At 34.0% G+C, this 18,014-nt stretch overlaps 2 protein-coding genes across 7 annotated transcripts; both read right to left on the minus strand.

Moving 5' to 3' along the window:
- Positions 1-4,020: 4,020 nt before the first annotated feature.
- Positions 4,021-13,112, minus strand: LOC140752610 (esterase FE4-like). Of its 3 annotated transcripts, none has more exons than XM_073086967.1 (4): positions 12,970-13,112; positions 10,366-10,542; positions 4,645-5,924; positions 4,021-4,322 (listed from the first exon to the last, which is right to left on the minus strand). In XM_073086967.1, exons 1-4 carry the CDS (start codon positions 12,997-12,999, stop codon positions 4,151-4,153), a joined length of 1,659 nt encoding a protein of 552 aa, XP_072943068.1. In that variant the 5' UTR covers positions 13,000-13,112; the 3' UTR covers positions 4,021-4,150. The 3 variants fall into 3 exon arrangements, with proteins under 3 accessions (XP_072943068.1, XP_072943069.1, XP_072943070.1); XM_073086968.1 differs by lacking the exon at positions 12,970-13,112 and adding an exon at positions 10,632-11,455; XM_073086969.1 differs by lacking the exon at positions 12,970-13,112 and adding an exon at positions 10,660-11,453.
- On the minus strand, positions 13,028-17,700 carry LOC140752611 (esterase FE4). 4 transcript variants are annotated; one of them, XM_073086973.1, is made up of 4 exons: positions 17,543-17,700; positions 15,758-16,435; positions 14,138-15,420; positions 13,028-13,825 (listed from the first exon to the last, which is right to left on the minus strand). In XM_073086973.1, exons 2-4 carry the CDS (start codon positions 15,929-15,931, stop codon positions 13,654-13,656), a joined length of 1,629 nt encoding a protein of 542 aa, XP_072943074.1. In that variant the 5' UTR covers positions 15,932-16,435; positions 17,543-17,700; the 3' UTR covers positions 13,028-13,653. The 4 variants fall into 4 exon arrangements, with proteins under 4 accessions (XP_072943074.1, XP_072943072.1, XP_072943071.1 ...); XM_073086971.1 differs by having other exon boundaries at positions 17,482-17,698; XM_073086970.1 differs by having other exon boundaries at positions 17,414-17,698.
- Positions 17,701-18,014: the final 314 nt, after the last annotated feature.

Consider the following 18,014-nt stretch of genomic DNA (forward strand, 5'->3'; position numbering starts at 1 on the left):
TTTTATGAAATCTGGACTTTGGTTTATACTTTTTTACTGGTATCTCTGCTGGGTAGAGATTTCCTCCTCAGAATATGGTTTTAGGACCTAAATAGGCCAGAGTCCTGTACTCAAATCAAACGTGGATTGGTACACTGTCATTGTTAAATATCTTGAATGATATAATTATACCTCTCTCAGGTATAAGAGTTTCCTCACGATATTTTCCTTAATCGCAAAGCAAGTAATAGTTTATAATGTTTACATTACTTTCCAAAATCAGGCGATATATAAGTCTCGGTTGTTTACCTTGGCTCTCCAGAACGGAGAGGGAAATTTACCACTTCCTTAGGATTACATGTAGGGTATTCTTTTTTCTGTCTGACTGTAGAATTCTTTCGCTTATAGGACATATGTCAAAAGTAAACTTTTGCAAAAACACAGACATATGCAAAAAGTTTACTAAGTCATAAACAAGACGCAGTAACAATATAAAAAAAACCCGCCCTTAATTTGGGTGAACAAAAAGCATTTTAAATTATTCATTGTACTCTTTGTTTTAAGCGGTACCAAGACAATTCTAACAACACTTATATCCTAAAATCTACCAAGCCGTACAAAGTTCTTAACAAACAATGAACTTTATACATATAATAATATACATATACATAAAATATACATAAAAATATAACCTTCCTTATTGCAGGTACGTCAAAAAAACAGTAAGTAGGTAATACAAAGATTTTTAGTGGCAAACACAATAATAACAATAAATATAATAGCGTTGTAGTTTTAAACGATGACTTAAATAATTTTCTTTACCTACCTTCATAATTAAGCAGTAACCACTGTGTAATTATTTAATTTACATAATTGACCTTATAAACCCGCAAACATAGTAATGAGGCGGTGTAAAATGTTTAAATAAAACTACTTTAAACCGTTGCCGTATTTTGAAGTTTATTTCTATCTTAAGAAATTTGGTTTTTGCATAAAACATGCTCAAATAATGTTAAGTTGTCATTGCCGAAAAACATCTTTAAAGCATAGGCTTAGAATTATTTCGCTATAAACTCTATATTTTTCGGTAGTATTATTCGAGTCTGAGATATGTTTAAAATTTCAAGTCTGTGGATCACTAGGAAGGTTTTTCTAATAGTAAAGGAGTACCAAATGAGCGTATAGTCCAACACGTGTAGTCAATCCCCGATAAGATTAATTAGATTCATACTTGAGGTCGATTGGCTACTTCCGTCTATGGACTAACATGTGTAGTTAACCCCAGATTAGATTCGAACTCAGGTAGAGTTCGGTGTGAGATGCCTTGCTGCACGTGGGGATTAAGTTAAAATGCCTCGAATAAGTTTGTGTCCCTTACCACATCCTTCACGTTTTTAAACTAAAATACAGCAGCTCTTTACACTTTTTACTAGGCAAAGATGATTTGAAAGTGGTACAATTTAGATTTATGTAGAGCCGAACCACAAATGGTTCTACCATTGTCAAAGATTAAAATTGGTTACAAAATTCCACTAGATCGAATACGACCCAAAGCGAATTAATGAAAAGCATTTGATTCCATTAATATGAATGTTTAAATAATTTTACGATCGACTTTGGTAGAGTTCGGTGACATTATTTGACTTTCAATGAATGACCTTTTAACCTCTACATCTATACAAATAAAATATTTTAAGTGTCAATTATATGTGACATAATCAATTTAGTCCTCAGAGGTAGCAACGCATTTACTTCAGTGGAACTACCATCTCACAAAATACGTAACAATCTAATCATATGACATGTGAAATAAATTATGCGTCCTTATTATTATTATGTTGTCCTTAATATTTTGTAAATTATGTGTACCTTGTCTTGAATAGTAAAATTATAATAATAATAATAATAATAATATTCTTTATTGTACCCAAAAAAGAACACAAAACAAAACATACAATTTTGGATACAAAAGGCGGTCTTATCGCTAAAACAGCGATCTCTTCCAGACAACCTTAGGATGAGGAGTTAAAGAAGAGATGACTTAAAATAATAGGGAGGGTGCAATTAAATGATAGATGCAGGACTAATATATAAAATTAAGTGTAAATATAGAGATAGCATACTATAGAACAAATAATAAATAAAGGGGAAAGAAGCTAAAAAAATAAAATTACAAAAAGAAAGTTAACACAGTTTTATAGGTGAATAGCAAGAGCACAGATTTAGGGAGGAAAAATAGTTAGAGGTGAAGGTAGTGAGATTTGACGAGATTTTTGAAGGAGTATAAGGATTGGGAGTAACGAATAGATACAGGGAGGGAGTTCCAAAGACGGATAGCGGATACAGTGTAGGATTTAGGTTACGCCGAGTTTTCAAAATTCGACCTTTATAAAAACAATTGGACAAGTGCGATTCGAACTCACATGCGCAGGATTCCGTAACACCAAATTTTTATTTTTCTTTACTGTATCAAGCATAGATTCCTACGGAGTAATCGATTCTTTGTGAAAAATTGAATTGTCTACCTATTACGGTTCAATAAATAAATCGAAAAAAATTAAGCGTCTCTACATTACACTTACAGATAGGGCTCTGTGACAGACGGATCGGCAGACAGACGTATAAACAGCGAAGGCTAGCATGGGTTTTCATTTTACTTTTTGTATACGGAGCCTAAAAGTGACATAAAAATATCTGATAAAATAATCTAAGCTTAAGTTTTAATGTTCGGATAAATTTGGCAACGATCTGCGACTAACCTGTCGATCAACCGTCAATTTATTCTGATGATGCTTTGTGTTGGGGCGAAAGGTGTTACTTACATGTTATTGATGCTATGTGTAAAGTCCAGAGCCGGATTTGGAGGTGTGGAGGCGCTGGGGCAACGAAGTATCGGAGATCCCTAATTATTTTCAGAATAAAAGAAAACATTTTTTTTCGTTTACTCCTTAAAAAATATTGACAACAAATAAAATTATTCCAACAAAAGATGTGATAACTGCTAAGTACAAGTATTGTCCGTGTACATGCAAAAATACTATTTAAATGTAAATGTAGTAAACCCCTCATAATTTGGATTTTTTTTTTCTAGAAGGCCCCGGAGATAGTCCAGCTTACCCTTTCTCAAAACCGGCCCTAGTAATGGTGTATACCTATTCATTCAAAAGACAGAGAATAGTGCCTTAAACACCATTGTACACTTTAACAGCACATTACAAAGTATATTAACCAGCTTACGAGTAATTGTTTTTCGTTGTACTGCAAAAAAGAAAAAACCCACATTCCGTCTGCGTTGTGAAATGTAATTGCAAACTGAATATCGAGACCAAGGTCCCCTTTTCTTTACCTAGGTTAAGGGTATCTGTTTCAAGGGCGTACGACCTTACAGCTACTTGGCCCGAGTTCGCCAGTTTTCAAGGAAAGAGATTCTGTTATGCAATGTTTTATTGGGAAGGTTGAACTTGTCGATTGAGACTACTAGCAAAACCGAAGAGCAGTGACATTTCACCCATCCCAGAGTGCGGGCTTCAAATTACAGGATCCGATTTTTCAGTGATATTTACATATTAGAAAACATTTGTGTCTTATACGAAAATAGAGTTTTTGAAAAGAGTGTTCGCGGCACTTGATGACTAGGATGGATGGTGGCTTAATCTCGTCTCATCGTGAAAGTATGATTATATAATGACGAGAATGACCCAGCGTACGTTCTTTGTACGATCATTTGAAAATAATTTGAAAGTAATAAACTTCCAACACGGCATGGGCTTTCGCAAAGTAACGCCTGATATTAATAAATATTTTATAATGTAATATACGAGTTCCAATAGTATTGCTGTTATGCGGGAATACCCGTAAACCACTACATATAGATTTATGTTAGTGAAATTTGATATACAAACCCCTAGATGATGCGGGATTCAATATGCGCTATCCCGCAAATAAAGGGATTGTAAATTTATTACGGGATTACATTTCTTAGTGTCGTGTAAATAGACATGAGTTAGAAAATGGAAATTATTTTGAAATCATCGACAAATATTGATAGTATTTTGTTTATTTGTACATAATATTCAAATATTTAAAAAAATGTAATAATTCTGGAACATTGCTAATTACGTGCAATTTGTAGTTGTAAGCAGAATTTGTTTTTTTTTATATTGAGGTATTTTTAACCTGTTCTCCTGTATTTTGTATATGTGTTATTCCAGTACAGAATATCATCGTCATTCCATAGAGGTTCTGTAGAAAATTCCAAGTCTATGACAAGAATGTGTGGATCCATCTTGTCGATAGGATGCCATTTTAACGGTAGTAGTTCTGTTAGGTTTGGCGTAGGATCTCTGAAATAAATTAAAAATTATAGTAACATTTTCGACATTTAAGGGTGTGTGGAAAGAATATTTTTATGAACTGTTGAATACAGTTGTGTTAGAAAATTTTAGGAATACTCAACTCTTTAGAGTGCAACAAAAATATTTTTTCAACTATCATAACTGTTTTTACAAGCCTTTTAGAGTTAATGAATTTTATAGCAAAATGAGGAAAGGGACTGGACATTAATATATTTATTAAATTTTGTATTAATGTTTGTGTGTACAAAGTTCTTTTCAGTGTAATTCCTAAACTAATTGATTTTTCTCCTTGCAATCTTTCAAAACTCACCCATATTTTGCGAAGTTTGTCCACAGCGTAGTCATCCTGTCTATCATTTTCCTATCCTTGATTGTTTCTGGTAAGTTTGGTTTGACTTTGAATAGATAAAATAATTCATCGCCGTGCGTTGCTCCAGGATATTTTGCATAACCAGCCTGCAGTTTTGCTAAATTGTGTATACCGTCGTATTCGAATTTATAAGCAAACACTGGATTATCCATGGTTTTTGATAAAAGATCCGCATCACTCACTACTGAGTACACGAATTGAGAATCAGCTATATATTTGGAAAATTTCCAAAGCGATTGTTTGGAAATTTTCATATTTTTCATATAGAGACTTCTTAACGTCTCTGACGTTTGATTTCTCTCGGCTTCTGTTGGTATGAGTAGGTTTCGTGGCAAAGAACTGTTGAAGGTAATTTCACCTATTGTTGTATCATTTTCTTTAGAAGCAAACAAATATCCTTCCGCGTTATTGTAGCCCATTAGGATCGGCACTTTACTATATTGTCCTGTTATCATCAAATTGTGTGGATCATCTGGTAAAAATCTTTCAACTCCAGGTATTTCATTTACTTCTACACAAGGAACAAATATGTATTCTGATACATAAATGTCACCTTTTGCTCTTGGAACTCGAGTGGTAACCAATTTTTCTGCAGGCTGTGTACTCAATATTTGGTATAATTCCTTAGGATCATTTGTTTGGTATCCCATTTGTTCGGCCAACAAACTTGCTATCTTTAGTGGCTCGAATTGAAAACTCCACGGACAGGTTGTTGTAGCACTTTGCATCATGGCTTTGTGGAATAGACCTCTAGACATTGGTGACAAGAGGTGGTAGTTTACAGAAGCAGAACCAGCGCTTTCACCAAAAATAGTTACATCGTCGGGGTTTCCACCGAAAGCCCTAATGTTATTCCTCACCCATTTCAGTGCCTCCACTTGGTCTTTCAATCCAACGTTTCCAGGCGCTTCTTTAATTCCTAAGCAGAGGAATCCTAAGATATCTAATCTGTAGTTAATTGTGACTAAAATTACGTTATGTTTTACTAAATAATCTGGACCGTAGAGAATCGAAGATCCAGAGCCGGTCCTGTAGCCGCCTCCGTGGATGAAGACCATGACGGGTCGAAGTTGGTTATCTTGTTGCACAGGTGTGTAAACGTTTAAGATGAGGCAATCTTCCTGCCCCGATACCTTGCCGGTGAAGGATCGCTGGATGCATCTGATGTGTTCGTTGGTTGCGTTAAAGACTCCATCCCACGTCGGTTCAGGATCTGATACCTACAATATATCATTAAAAATTTAGTTAACAGGATCTTCATTAATTTTGGATTGCTCCGAGGCCGTGATACAAAAAATCAAGTATGAGTTTAAGAGAATTCTACTTCGATATGCGTTTAACAGTACCTATATAAGTGAAGGTTTGCCTGCTACTGTTATTTTCATAGATACTTATTTATTTAACTATTAAGTTTTAGGTGGGTAACATTTTAAAAATATTTTAAAAATGAATAAATATAGTTTTTTATATTAAGCGATTTCAAGAGCAAATTCAACAACAGACTAAAGCTATTACGGAATCGGTAACTAAAAACGTGGTACAACAAATGGATGAACGATTTGAACGATTATACGAAGAAAACAAACAACTTAAAAATGAAGTTAAAGAACTTAAAGAGAAAGTTAAGGGTTTAGAAATGGGAAAAAAGAAAAATAATATACTTCTTTTTGGGATAGTAGAAAGTAAGCAAGAGCTGAGTTTGGTGAAAAGTATGACTGAAAAAATTAACTCTTACCTTGAATTAAACCTGCAAGAACACGAAATTACAAACGCCTACAGAATTGGAAAAATAAAAAACGCGCCACGGCCTATTCTAATTACACTCGGTTCGTACTGGAGGAAAACTGAAATACTAAAATCTAAACATAAATTACCTCAAGGCATATATGTGAAGGAAGACTACACGAAGGAAATATTAGAAGCCCGCAAAGCATTACAACCAAAGCTTGAAGAAGAGCGCAAGAAGGGAAATATAGCTTACTTGAAAGTAGATAAACTGATAGTCAAAAAGCAAACTGACGCCAATCGAGAAAAAAGAAAAAGGGACCCGTCTTCTTCACCCAGCCCCAGCACACCACAGTCAGAAAAACCACAGTACGTAGCAGCGAAGAAAGTTAATATAACCAATGCATACGAGTACATGGCACGCGCAAGATCCAATTCAGTAAAAGAAAAGACGAATTCATAGCAATCAACAAACACGCGAAACCGGACCCGAAACGAACACAATATAAATATACAACAAACAACTAAGAAAAATAGCCCCCCAAGCCGGCTGGTCCCCGTGGGGGAGAGAGACCAAAACCCTCCAGGAATAAATAAAAAAATATCTCAAAAACTACTACATATTGGAACATTCAATGTCAGATCACTAGCATCCACAAGAAGATACATAGAACTCATGTATTCGCTAGAAAAAATAAAAATTGATATAATAGGCTTAGCAGAAGTTAGACGAATGGGCAGTAGCATCGAAGAACATGACGATTACATACTTTGCTTCAAAGGAGAAACGCCCGGTCTTCACGGAGTAGGCTTTCTGATAAAAAAGGAATACAAAAATAACATAATAAACTTTTTGGGCGTGTCAGAAAGAGTTGCGCTTCTTCAATTACAGTTCGACAAAAAGATAATATCAATAATTCAAGTATATGCGCCAACTGAAAAAGCTTCTAAAGAAGAAATTGATAAATTTTACGATACCCTACAAAAAGTGCAAAGACAGGCCGGGGTAAACGTACTAGTTATTGGAGATTTTAATGCCAAAGTGGGTACAGCAAAAACAAATGAGGACAAGATCCTAGGAAAATTTGGCTATGGAAAACGGAATGAAAGAGGAGAGAAGCTCATAGATTTTGCTTTTGAACATAAATTATCTATCATGAATACGTACTTTAAAATGAGGAAAAATCGGAAATGGACCTGGGTTTCACCGAACGAAAGAACTAAGAATGAAGTCGACTACATCTTATCAAACCAGCCCAAAAGAATAAGAAACGTAGAAGTGTTGCACGGCTTAGGGTTTAGTTCAGATCACCGACTGGTTAGAGCCTCATATGTTTTAGAAAACTGTAAGAAATGCAGGACTTCGTTCAAACCATCTACAAATGCATTTAAAACAGAAGAAGAAATAACAGAATACACCGAAAAATTAAGAAACTGCATGAAAGAATTGGAAACTTTAGATAACGACGAGGGAGTCCAGACCTTATATAATAAAATAGAACACATCATCAAAAATTGTATATTAATCAAACCCAAAAAAAGAAACCCAATAAACTCAAACAAAATTCTAAAAAAATCAACAATAGAACTAATAGAAAGACGCTCGGAACTCCTAAAAACAAGACACAAAACTAAAGAAATGAAGGAAGAGTTATGTAGGCTATTCAAAAGAACGAAGAAGGCTATAAAACAAAATTACGCAGACTATAGAAAACAGATAATAGAAACTACCCTAACACAATACAGGAGCACGAAACGAGCATATAAACAACTTAGTACACATAAAAATTGGATACAAAATTTAAAAACAAGAATCACAACAACAAATACGAGGAAAGATATTATAGACTGTGCCACTGATTTTTATAAAGAACTATACAAAACTGTTGAAACCTGTACAAGTAAAAACAAACAACCGAGAAAATATAGCAATACTAAAGAAGAGCTCCCCGAAGTGGATACAACGGAGGTAGAAATGCATATTAAAAAACTTAAATCAGAAAAAAGCCCAGGACCAGATGGTATCCCAAATGAAGCTTTAAAAATTGGAAGTAAACTGCTAACACGCCCATTATCCTTTCTATTCAACAAAGTAATTGAGACGGGACAAATACCAGAACAGTGGAAGAAATCAGATATAATTCTGTTGTACAAAAAAGGCGACCCTCAAGATATAAGCAATTATAGACCTATTAGCCTTCTCTCAAATATTTATAAACTTTTCACATCTATACTATCAAGCAGAATCAGTGATAAAATCGAAAAACTTCAACCTTTAGAACAGGCAGGATTCCGACCAGGTTTCTCAACAATAGACCATATACATGTAATGCAGCAAATAATTGAAAAGTACAAGGAGTTCAACAGTCCACTATACGTGGCTTTTATCGATTATGCAAAAGCATTCGATACGATATCACATGAGTCAATTTGGGAAGTATTAAACAAATGCAACGTCCACAAAAAGTACATAAACATCCTACAAAATATATACGAAAACAGCACCAGCTGCGTCAAACTAGAGAAACGAGGACCAGAAATACCAATCCTACGAGGAACGAGGCAGGGTGATCCCTTGTCCCCCAAAATTTTCATTGCGGTGTTACAAAACATCTTTGAGGACCTGAAATGGGAAAACCAGGGAATCAAGATAGGGAACAGGCATTTAAGTCATCTCAGGTTTGCAGACGACATAGTCATCTTTTCCGAAAGCAGCAGTAAACTAGAAGAAATGATGAACCTATTAAGTATACATAGTGAAAAAGCAGGTCTTCTAATTAATAAAGACAAAACAAAAATAATGACAAACAGTTACACACATAAAATAATACTTGAAGATAATATACTTGAATACGTAAATAAATACATATATCTAGGAAAAGAAATATCATTTGAAGACAAAAATGAAGAAGAAGAGGTTGAACGCCGAGTAAAAATGAGCTGGAAAAAATATTGGTCACTCAAAGAGGTTATGAAAGGTGACTATTCTCTCCAACTAAAAAAAGTAGTGATGGATACATGCATTCTACCGACTCTCACGTATGCTTGCCAGACGAGGACCTATAGTAACAAAATAAAAACGAAACTGGTCAGTTGCCAGAAAGCTATGGAGAGAAGTTTATTGAAAATAAGAAGAATACACAAAATAAAGAGCAATGTAATACGAAAGAAGACCAATCTTATTGACGTCTTACACCAAAGTCTAATGTTAAAATGGCAATGGGCTGGCCATGTTGCACGATACGGTGACAGGAGATGGACAATAGAAGTGACGAGATGGAAAGGACCTAGCGGAAAAATAGCAAGAGGACGACCTTTAAAGAGATGGAGTGACGACGTCGTGGCAGTAGCGGGAAAGGAGTGGATGAAAAAAGCTAAAGATAGAGAAAGATGGAAAATACTGGAGGAGGCCTATACCCACATAGGGGTTCCTATCAACGATAAGAAACCAAACGAACAAGACAAATAAAAATGGAGAAAAACCTGACATTCATAGTGTATAACTTTAACGTACAAAAATAATAAGAAAAATATATATACATATATTACTTTTTCAACATTTAAACATATATGTAACTCTTAGGTGATGGGAAATAAATGGCTTTATTATTATTATTATTATTATTATATTAAGCGATTGGGTTTAGAGAAATATCGCAAGTTATATAGGTCTATTAAACGATTATTTAAAGTCGTCCCCGATTCAGTATAATGGGGGATGAAAGTTTTATATAAAACTAGCTGACCCGGCAAACGTTGTGTTGCCATATAAATAATAAAAAATTGTTAAGGATGAACAACCTTTATCACTTAGGGGTATGAAAAATAGATTCTCATACCAATTTTCAGACCTACTGAATATGCGTATAAAATTTGGTGAAAATCGTAAAGCCGTTTCGGAGGAGTACGAGAATTTTATATATAAAATGTATTTACCTGGAATCGTTCCCTAACAGTCGCGTACGGTATTCCCATATATTTCGCATGTGATCCATCAGGAGCTATTATACCTCGAAGTAAGCCGCTGCGTATACGCACCGGTTCCGTCGGTTGCGTCCAAGCCTGTGTCCCCCATAGCGCCCATAGTATTATCCATTGAACGCCTATCATATTCTGAATTAAAACACGTTTTAATTTTAACAATTTTAAATCATTAAAATTTATATTTGTACTTATTTATTTCACTTTATACTAATTACTACCCCTGTTATATACATTACAATCATTTACGTTATTACGTTAAGTTTACAGAGTTTTCGAACACTAAGAACAGTAGTAGACTCAAATAGGTCGTCGATACATGTATTTATCTCAACATGACTTTAAGGTCTAAGGATTCTAAACCATCTATACTTGCTTTTATTTCCTTATTAGAAACAATTACGATGATTAAACTAATGACACTAGCGGAGCAACGTTGATTATGACTAATTATGTTATGACAAATTGTATGCAATTATGTACAAAGTGGATCAAACAAGTTTAGTCGGAACAGCCTTCTGTAAAACATATCTAATAATTAGCTTTGTTTCCCCACTCCTTTTTAATACTCTTATGCTATCATGGATATGAATGTCATAGGAAATTAATATAACTCTTTGTGGTTCGACTCTGTACCTTTACCATGAGTTTTTACGTTTGGACAAGTATGACTGTTTTGGTATTTGTTTACGTATTTGCCCATACAATTTCCAATCAGCGCTCCTAGCGGATTGTATCAGAACTATAGTGTCAGTAACGTAACATTGAATGTCTATATTTACGAAATGGCGCTTTATTTTTTGTCTCTCTTTTTTGCGAACATGTGACGTAGACTTGAGCACTTACTTATTGTTACGTTTACTCAGTCTACTAAGCAAACGGAACAGAATAATGGATAGAGTAAAAGTTAAGTAAAATTGTGGGATGTTTTGAAAGCTCATTGTAAGGGTACTGGAGTTACCGCCGCCTCAACAGTTCGACCTAATAACACCATTGTTAAGCGCTGCTGTGTTCCGGTTTGAAGGATGTGGTAAGGCGTCCAGGCATTTCAACTTAGTTCTCAGGGATAGTACTGCATCGATGGCTGACCTCTGATTTTATCTGGGATCGATTACTGATTACTATTACGGCACTTATCAACTGGTGGACTGCATTCTCGTTTGCTACTCCAATATTATAAAAAACCGGTATCAGCTAATTTTGTGTAAATAAGTGTGTAGTTACCTTTATTCGTCGTATGCCGAATAGACAAACCTATAAGAGGTCATAATCATAATCATTTAGTAATTTGGCAGTTAAGTTCTTGCAATTCATCAATTTAAACATTTCGCGTATTAATTTTTTTTTGGCTCAATGTTTCAAATCATTCGAAAGCCGACGTTTTGTTCTCCAAAAAAATATATTTTTGTGTCCGACTTAGTAAAGGTTATTTTAAGAACCATTATAATAGATTTAACTTGCTACTTGGGCGGAGTTTCGTTTAATACAGATGTAAAGTTTACAATTTGCGAGAATGACTTTTTCGAGTCAAATCCGAGTGATTACTAAACAAAGAGATATAGACAATCATATTTAACGTTTAAACGAATTTGTAAACAATAAACAATAAGAATTTACTATTTAATCAGTTATCTATTTTTATTAAAAAAATAATCCTAAAAACGGCGGCAACTTATTTGCCAAACTATTACTTTGTCATACTAAGCCGTATGTCCTGGTCGTAACATCGAATAATTAGTTGGTTAACCAACAAATTCTTCAAAGGTATGACTTATGTATGTTTCTAAAGAATTATACATAAATCATTTGTTATGTATAATCCTTAAGTATTAGTATGCCAATGTATGAGAAAATATATATTTTCTTCAAAATTTTCCTTTTCCTTTAATTTTTCACATAACATTACTTCCTACAATTTGATCCTTATAAGCGACACTATCAGATAGTGGAATAATATAGAGGGTGTAATTTTTTACAAAATGAACTCGTTCGATTCCCGGCTAAGGAAAAAGATATTTTAAAAAACGAATGATGCACTTTTAGTTTTTATCAAAATCGGCCTCGTAACTCCTTTCAGCATTTTTATCTAATCCTTATAGTTTCGGATTTGGCCCTGAAGGCCCGTTTGAAAAATTCACCCTGTATGTATGTAATACCAGTTGTAAATATGTTTTTAATTCAACCTACATATACAAATATGTTTATAAACATGTAAGTTAACGGTCTTTATTACCGTACACACTCAACTTGTAATTTTTTTAACAACGCTTAAACCAACCATTACAAATAGTTGCAATGAAAAGTGTGTTTTTTTTACTTATTAACTTATTTACGCTTTGTATGGATATATATAACGTATAATGAGAACTAAGAAATATTTTTTGTAACCATGCTTGGCTGCTATATTAGAAAATAATCTTTATTCAATTAGATTATGCTAAAGTTGTCTACGACGATATTGCTTATTGCATACATTGCAAGCGGTTAATTCTAGTAAGTCAACTAATTATATATGCACAGATTTTAATAATTTTATGTCATAATAAAACATTTACTCACCTTATTAGTCACGCAATTCTTTGTAAACATTTATCGAATCACACTTAAACAAATTAAACGCATTTATCAAAACGTATTATTTGCTATTTTTAATACAAGGAAAATTCAGACTTATACAGTAAACTCAGTATTGTTATTCAAATTATGATCCTTTTTGGAAAATAACAAAGACATTTACAATGGTTATTAGGTGGTCACTTCTGTGCAAAAGTTGTTACATAATGTAATGTGTTACTAAGCGTTTTCCTCGAGATGGACTCGAGACAAGGTCTACAATAGGCTATTACCGGTTAAACGGTCCTGTGCGGTCATAAATTAAATTTGACATTGCCACATTCACAGTCAAACGCTTTACCAAAGTTATTAATTTTGTAGCTGTGTAATAAGAAACAATGTTGTTATAAGTCACATGATATCTTATCACAAAAATGTAATATTTGGAATTTTGGGATAAAAATTAAACTGTTACTTTTATAATGCAATTAGTACAAAAATACATACATTGGACTGTCTGGTATAAATAAAAAAAATTGCAGCAATTATTTAAAAGTTTTGTCATTCGAAAATTAAAAACAAAATTAAAATATTTACAAACAAAAAATATACGATAAGAAATGGCAAACATTATTACCAAATACAAAAAAAACACAATATAACATTTCTATTTATGAAAATTAATTTCTATTAACTCTTTCTCCTATATTTTGTATAGATTTTATTCCAGTAGAGAAGAGTCTTGTCATTCCATAGAGGTTCTGTGGAGAATTCGTTGTCTATGACGAGGATATGCGGGTCTTTCTTCTTGACAGGGCGCCATTTTATCGGAATCAGTTGGGTTGTGTCTGGAGTGGGGTCTCTGAAACAATTTATAATAAAATTTAATAGAGCTCAATTTAAATAGGTCTAAATGATTATTTTTTTAGATTGCTTCTTACTGTTACATTGTTGATACGGTACTAGTGATATAAACTTATTTAAAGCAATCACAGTTAGAAGTTATGGGTCGCTATACACTTGCGACTGATATTAGATAATACTAATTAAATACTAACTAAATATACTAAATAAAATAGTAATTAAATACTATCAGGTGGATCTTATGTCCTTTTCATTATGTAAAACCAGCTCCAAGAATATTATTTACTAAATAAGATAAAAATTAAATCACCCCAGCTTCACGAAGTTAGTCCACATTGTACTCATTCGGTCTATCATCGTCCTATCTGTGTTTGTCATCGGTAAATTTATTTGTATTTTAAACATATAAAATAATTCGTCAGCGTGGGTCGCACCTGGATACTTTCGATATCCAAATAGAAACTTAGGCAAATTGAGCATACCATCATAACCAAATTTGTATGCAAATACCGGACTATTCATGGTCTTTGACAAGATATCAGTAGTAGCTACCGCTGGGTAAACTATGTGAGATTCACCGACATATTTCGAGAATTTCCAAAGCGTTTCTTTTGAAATCCCTTCCTCACCCATATACATTTCTTTTAACTCTTTGGCAGTTTGGACTTTTTCATCCTCTGTTGGTATAAGCAAATCTCGTGGCAAGGAACCATAGAAAGTCAGCTTTTCTATTGTTGTATCGTTTTCTTTGCCAACGAACATGTATCCTTCAGCGCTATTGAATCCAATTATAACAGGCACTTTGTTATATTGACCTGTTCTAATCAAATTGTATGGTGTATCTGGTAGAAATTGACTAACTCCGGGAATTTTAGTCTCGACGCAAGGTACGAATATATTTTCAGCGAGTACAGTATCTCCTTCTGCCCTCGGGACACGGGTACTCAGCAGTTTATCTGACGGTTGCTTACTCAGAAATTCGTAAAGTTCTTTTGGATGCTTCGCATTGTAACCCATCTGTTGTGCTAGCAAACTTGCTGTCTTCAGCGGTTCAAATTGCATACTCCAGGGAGATATTGCTGAACCACTTTGCATTATTGCTTTCTGAAATAATCCTTTAGACATAGGGGATACTAGGTGGTAAAGAACAGATGCAGAACCGGCGCTCTCACCAAAGATGGTTACACTTTGAGGGTCTCCTCCGAAAGCCTCAATATTTTTTCTAACCCATTTTAATGCTTCCACTTGGTCCTTCAATCCAATATTTCCAGGAGCTTCCTTTATTCCTAGGCACAGAAAGCCCAGTATTTCTAATCTGTAGTTAAATGTGACTAAGATTACGTCATGTTTGATAAAATGATCTGGTCCGTACAGAAATGGAGAGCCAGAGCCGTCTCTGAAGCCGCCTCCATGAATGTAGAACATGACAGGTCGGAGTCGGTTGTCCTTTTTCATTGGCGTGTAGACGTTTATGGTAAGGCAGTCTTCGTAGCCAGACAGACGAGTGCTGGTGAACCGCTGGAAGCATCTGATGTGCTCATTGTAAGCGTTTAGGACGCCATTAGGATCCCATGTCGGATCGGGCTCTGCTTCCTGGAAAGTGTAATTTATGAACATTAATATTCTATTTTGTACATCAAAAGTCATGTCTGAATAAGGTATAATTCAGAACAATATTTTTTAATTACTTCACTGTAACTGCCTAATCAGGTTATATAAAGTAAACCTAGGATATTTAGATACCAACCTGAAAAAGAAAGGAAAAATACGTAAAATAAATTAAAGAAAATATGAAGCATTCTTAAAGTTTTTTCGTAGTGAGACTGCGATAATATCCAATTTCTAGTTTAATTTTTACGAGTTTCATTTTCATGACGACCTTTATTTTCATGGAAAAATTAAGGCTATTTAATGATGTCAAAAAAATCACCTGAAATCTTTCTCTCACTGTGGCGTATGGTATGCCGACATATCGCATATGCGACCCGTCAGGGGCGACAGTCCCACGTAGCAAGCCGCTGCGTATTCGCAACTGTTCCGTCGGTTGCGGCACAAACCGCGCTGCCCACAATGACCACAACACTGTCCATTGCAACCGAACCATGTCTATAACATTTATCGCAACCGTATTTTATTCAAGCACTTCAGGATTAACTGTTAGAACTATCAAAGTTTTTACACATCCCATAACCGGTAACTTCATAACTGTTTCAGTTATTGAAACAATAGCTTTTTTAATTTGCTTTTTTATATATGTAATATATTTATCACTCCTTTGTCTTCATCAGTTTAACTTTTATCTTAGCACACTTTCTGATTGTCTTATGAATAATATAAGAACTACCGCAATTCGGATACACCGCTTAACTGTTAATTTCTCAACAGTTTCTTAAACAATGGTAATTTATTTTACTTTTGTGTGTATGTTTCTCACTAGCCTCATTTCAACACTTAACACATATCTTATACACTTTCTTGTATATTCTTTCATTTATGCTTTAGTTTCGCTATCACCTTCTTATGGTTAATTGTAAACAAAACACTTCACATTGCACTGTATCGCTAAGTTCACTCCATTCTATATTTTATCTTGCACATCCGTTTTATCCTGTAAGAAAATAAAAATAAGCCTTGAATATCTTAAAAGTATTTTTTGTAATATCAACATTACATTACTTTTTGAAGATTCGGAATCGTTATTACACGCTTTATTTTTTAAATGACACAATAATATTTACGTGTGCTATTTTATAATATGGACAATAGTGTATTAAATTATTTTATGTATATATTTTTTTATTATAATTGAAAGAGTTATTAGAATTTGTCCAGTAGTAATTCTAACATTACAACGAAACTTTACCTCTTAATTATTACTAATATTAGTATGTCCTATCCTCATGACGTTGCGTTATTATTAAATTTATAAACCGTTATGTATTGTTGAATATATTTGAAGCCACTATAATGAACCGATACGTCCGCAATCCGTTTAGCGATGGACTATACAAACTAAATGCATTTTACTATGCCGTTACCTGATTACGAGGTACAACTCTATTTGGTGTCATTACACTAACTGGTAGAGGAAAATAACCTTAAGTGATTGGTAATAAAGGCGTTACAGCTGTGTGATAAATGCAAGTGGGTTTGTCTCGGCTTGTTTTGTAAGCGATTAGTATAGAATCGGTGTTACCGGTCGCGACCTACATACACAGGGTATAATTTCATACGATTTTAATAATATTTTTTCTATATTAGCATTTTTCTTTTAAATTCTACTACAAAATAAGTATGAAAGTATTTTTTTTTATCGTTAACACAAGAGTTGTAAGTCAGGCCACTTACAACTCACTTAATATAATATTTACAGACTGGCAAAAATATTAGCAATCTAATTTAAAAATATATGAAAAAATATTTGATAAGAATGACATGATTGCTATCAACGACTTTTTATCCATTCAATTAGGTAGTTTCATATATAATCACTTCAGACTATGCAATAAATCATGTTATAAATAATAAAGCGGTTGTGAAGATTTTTTAGAGAATATTAATAAATAAAAATTAAAATCTCACTTACTAGTCCAGTTAAAGATCGATAAAAACTCACAACACTCACATATGGACGAAATAAGTAAACACACTTACTTTTTACAAAAAGACGAACTAATTAATTTCATCATTAATTTTGACTACAAAAAAAACTGACTTCGCAACATCATATTCGCAAATAAACCACGATATTAATCTTTTTGACATGAGCATGTATCTTTCGCGAATTCTTTACGAAATAATAAGTTTTTTAAGCAAACAGACACGTCGGTTCGAGAGCTGTTTCGTAACTCATTGAGACCGGTTTGCACGCAAGAGCGGTAACATTGCAATTCACTCACGAGAAGTTTGCGTACCTACTCGTATGTGCAAACATTTGGAACAGCGTGTACCAATATGCCCATATTGTAAGTGTAACTTGACTTAATAACACATGTGACCCAATTTTTTTTATAATATTGGCATAGCAAACGAGCAATCTTTCCACCTGATGGTAAGTGGCTACTGCCGCCTATGGACAATTGGACATCTGTTACCTATCCCAGATTAGATTCCTACCTGGGGTCAGCCACAAATCTACAGTTACCCCTGACGTATGTCTCGGAAAAGTACTTATGTCTCCACTCATG

This window comes from Epargyreus clarus, unplaced genomic scaffold (genome assembly GCF_041222505.1).
Source record: "Epargyreus clarus isolate Ecla_fem2 unplaced genomic scaffold, WU_Ecla_fem_2.2 ptg000024l, whole genome shotgun sequence".
Lineage (NCBI taxonomy): Eukaryota > Metazoa > Arthropoda > Insecta > Lepidoptera > Hesperiidae > Epargyreus > Epargyreus clarus.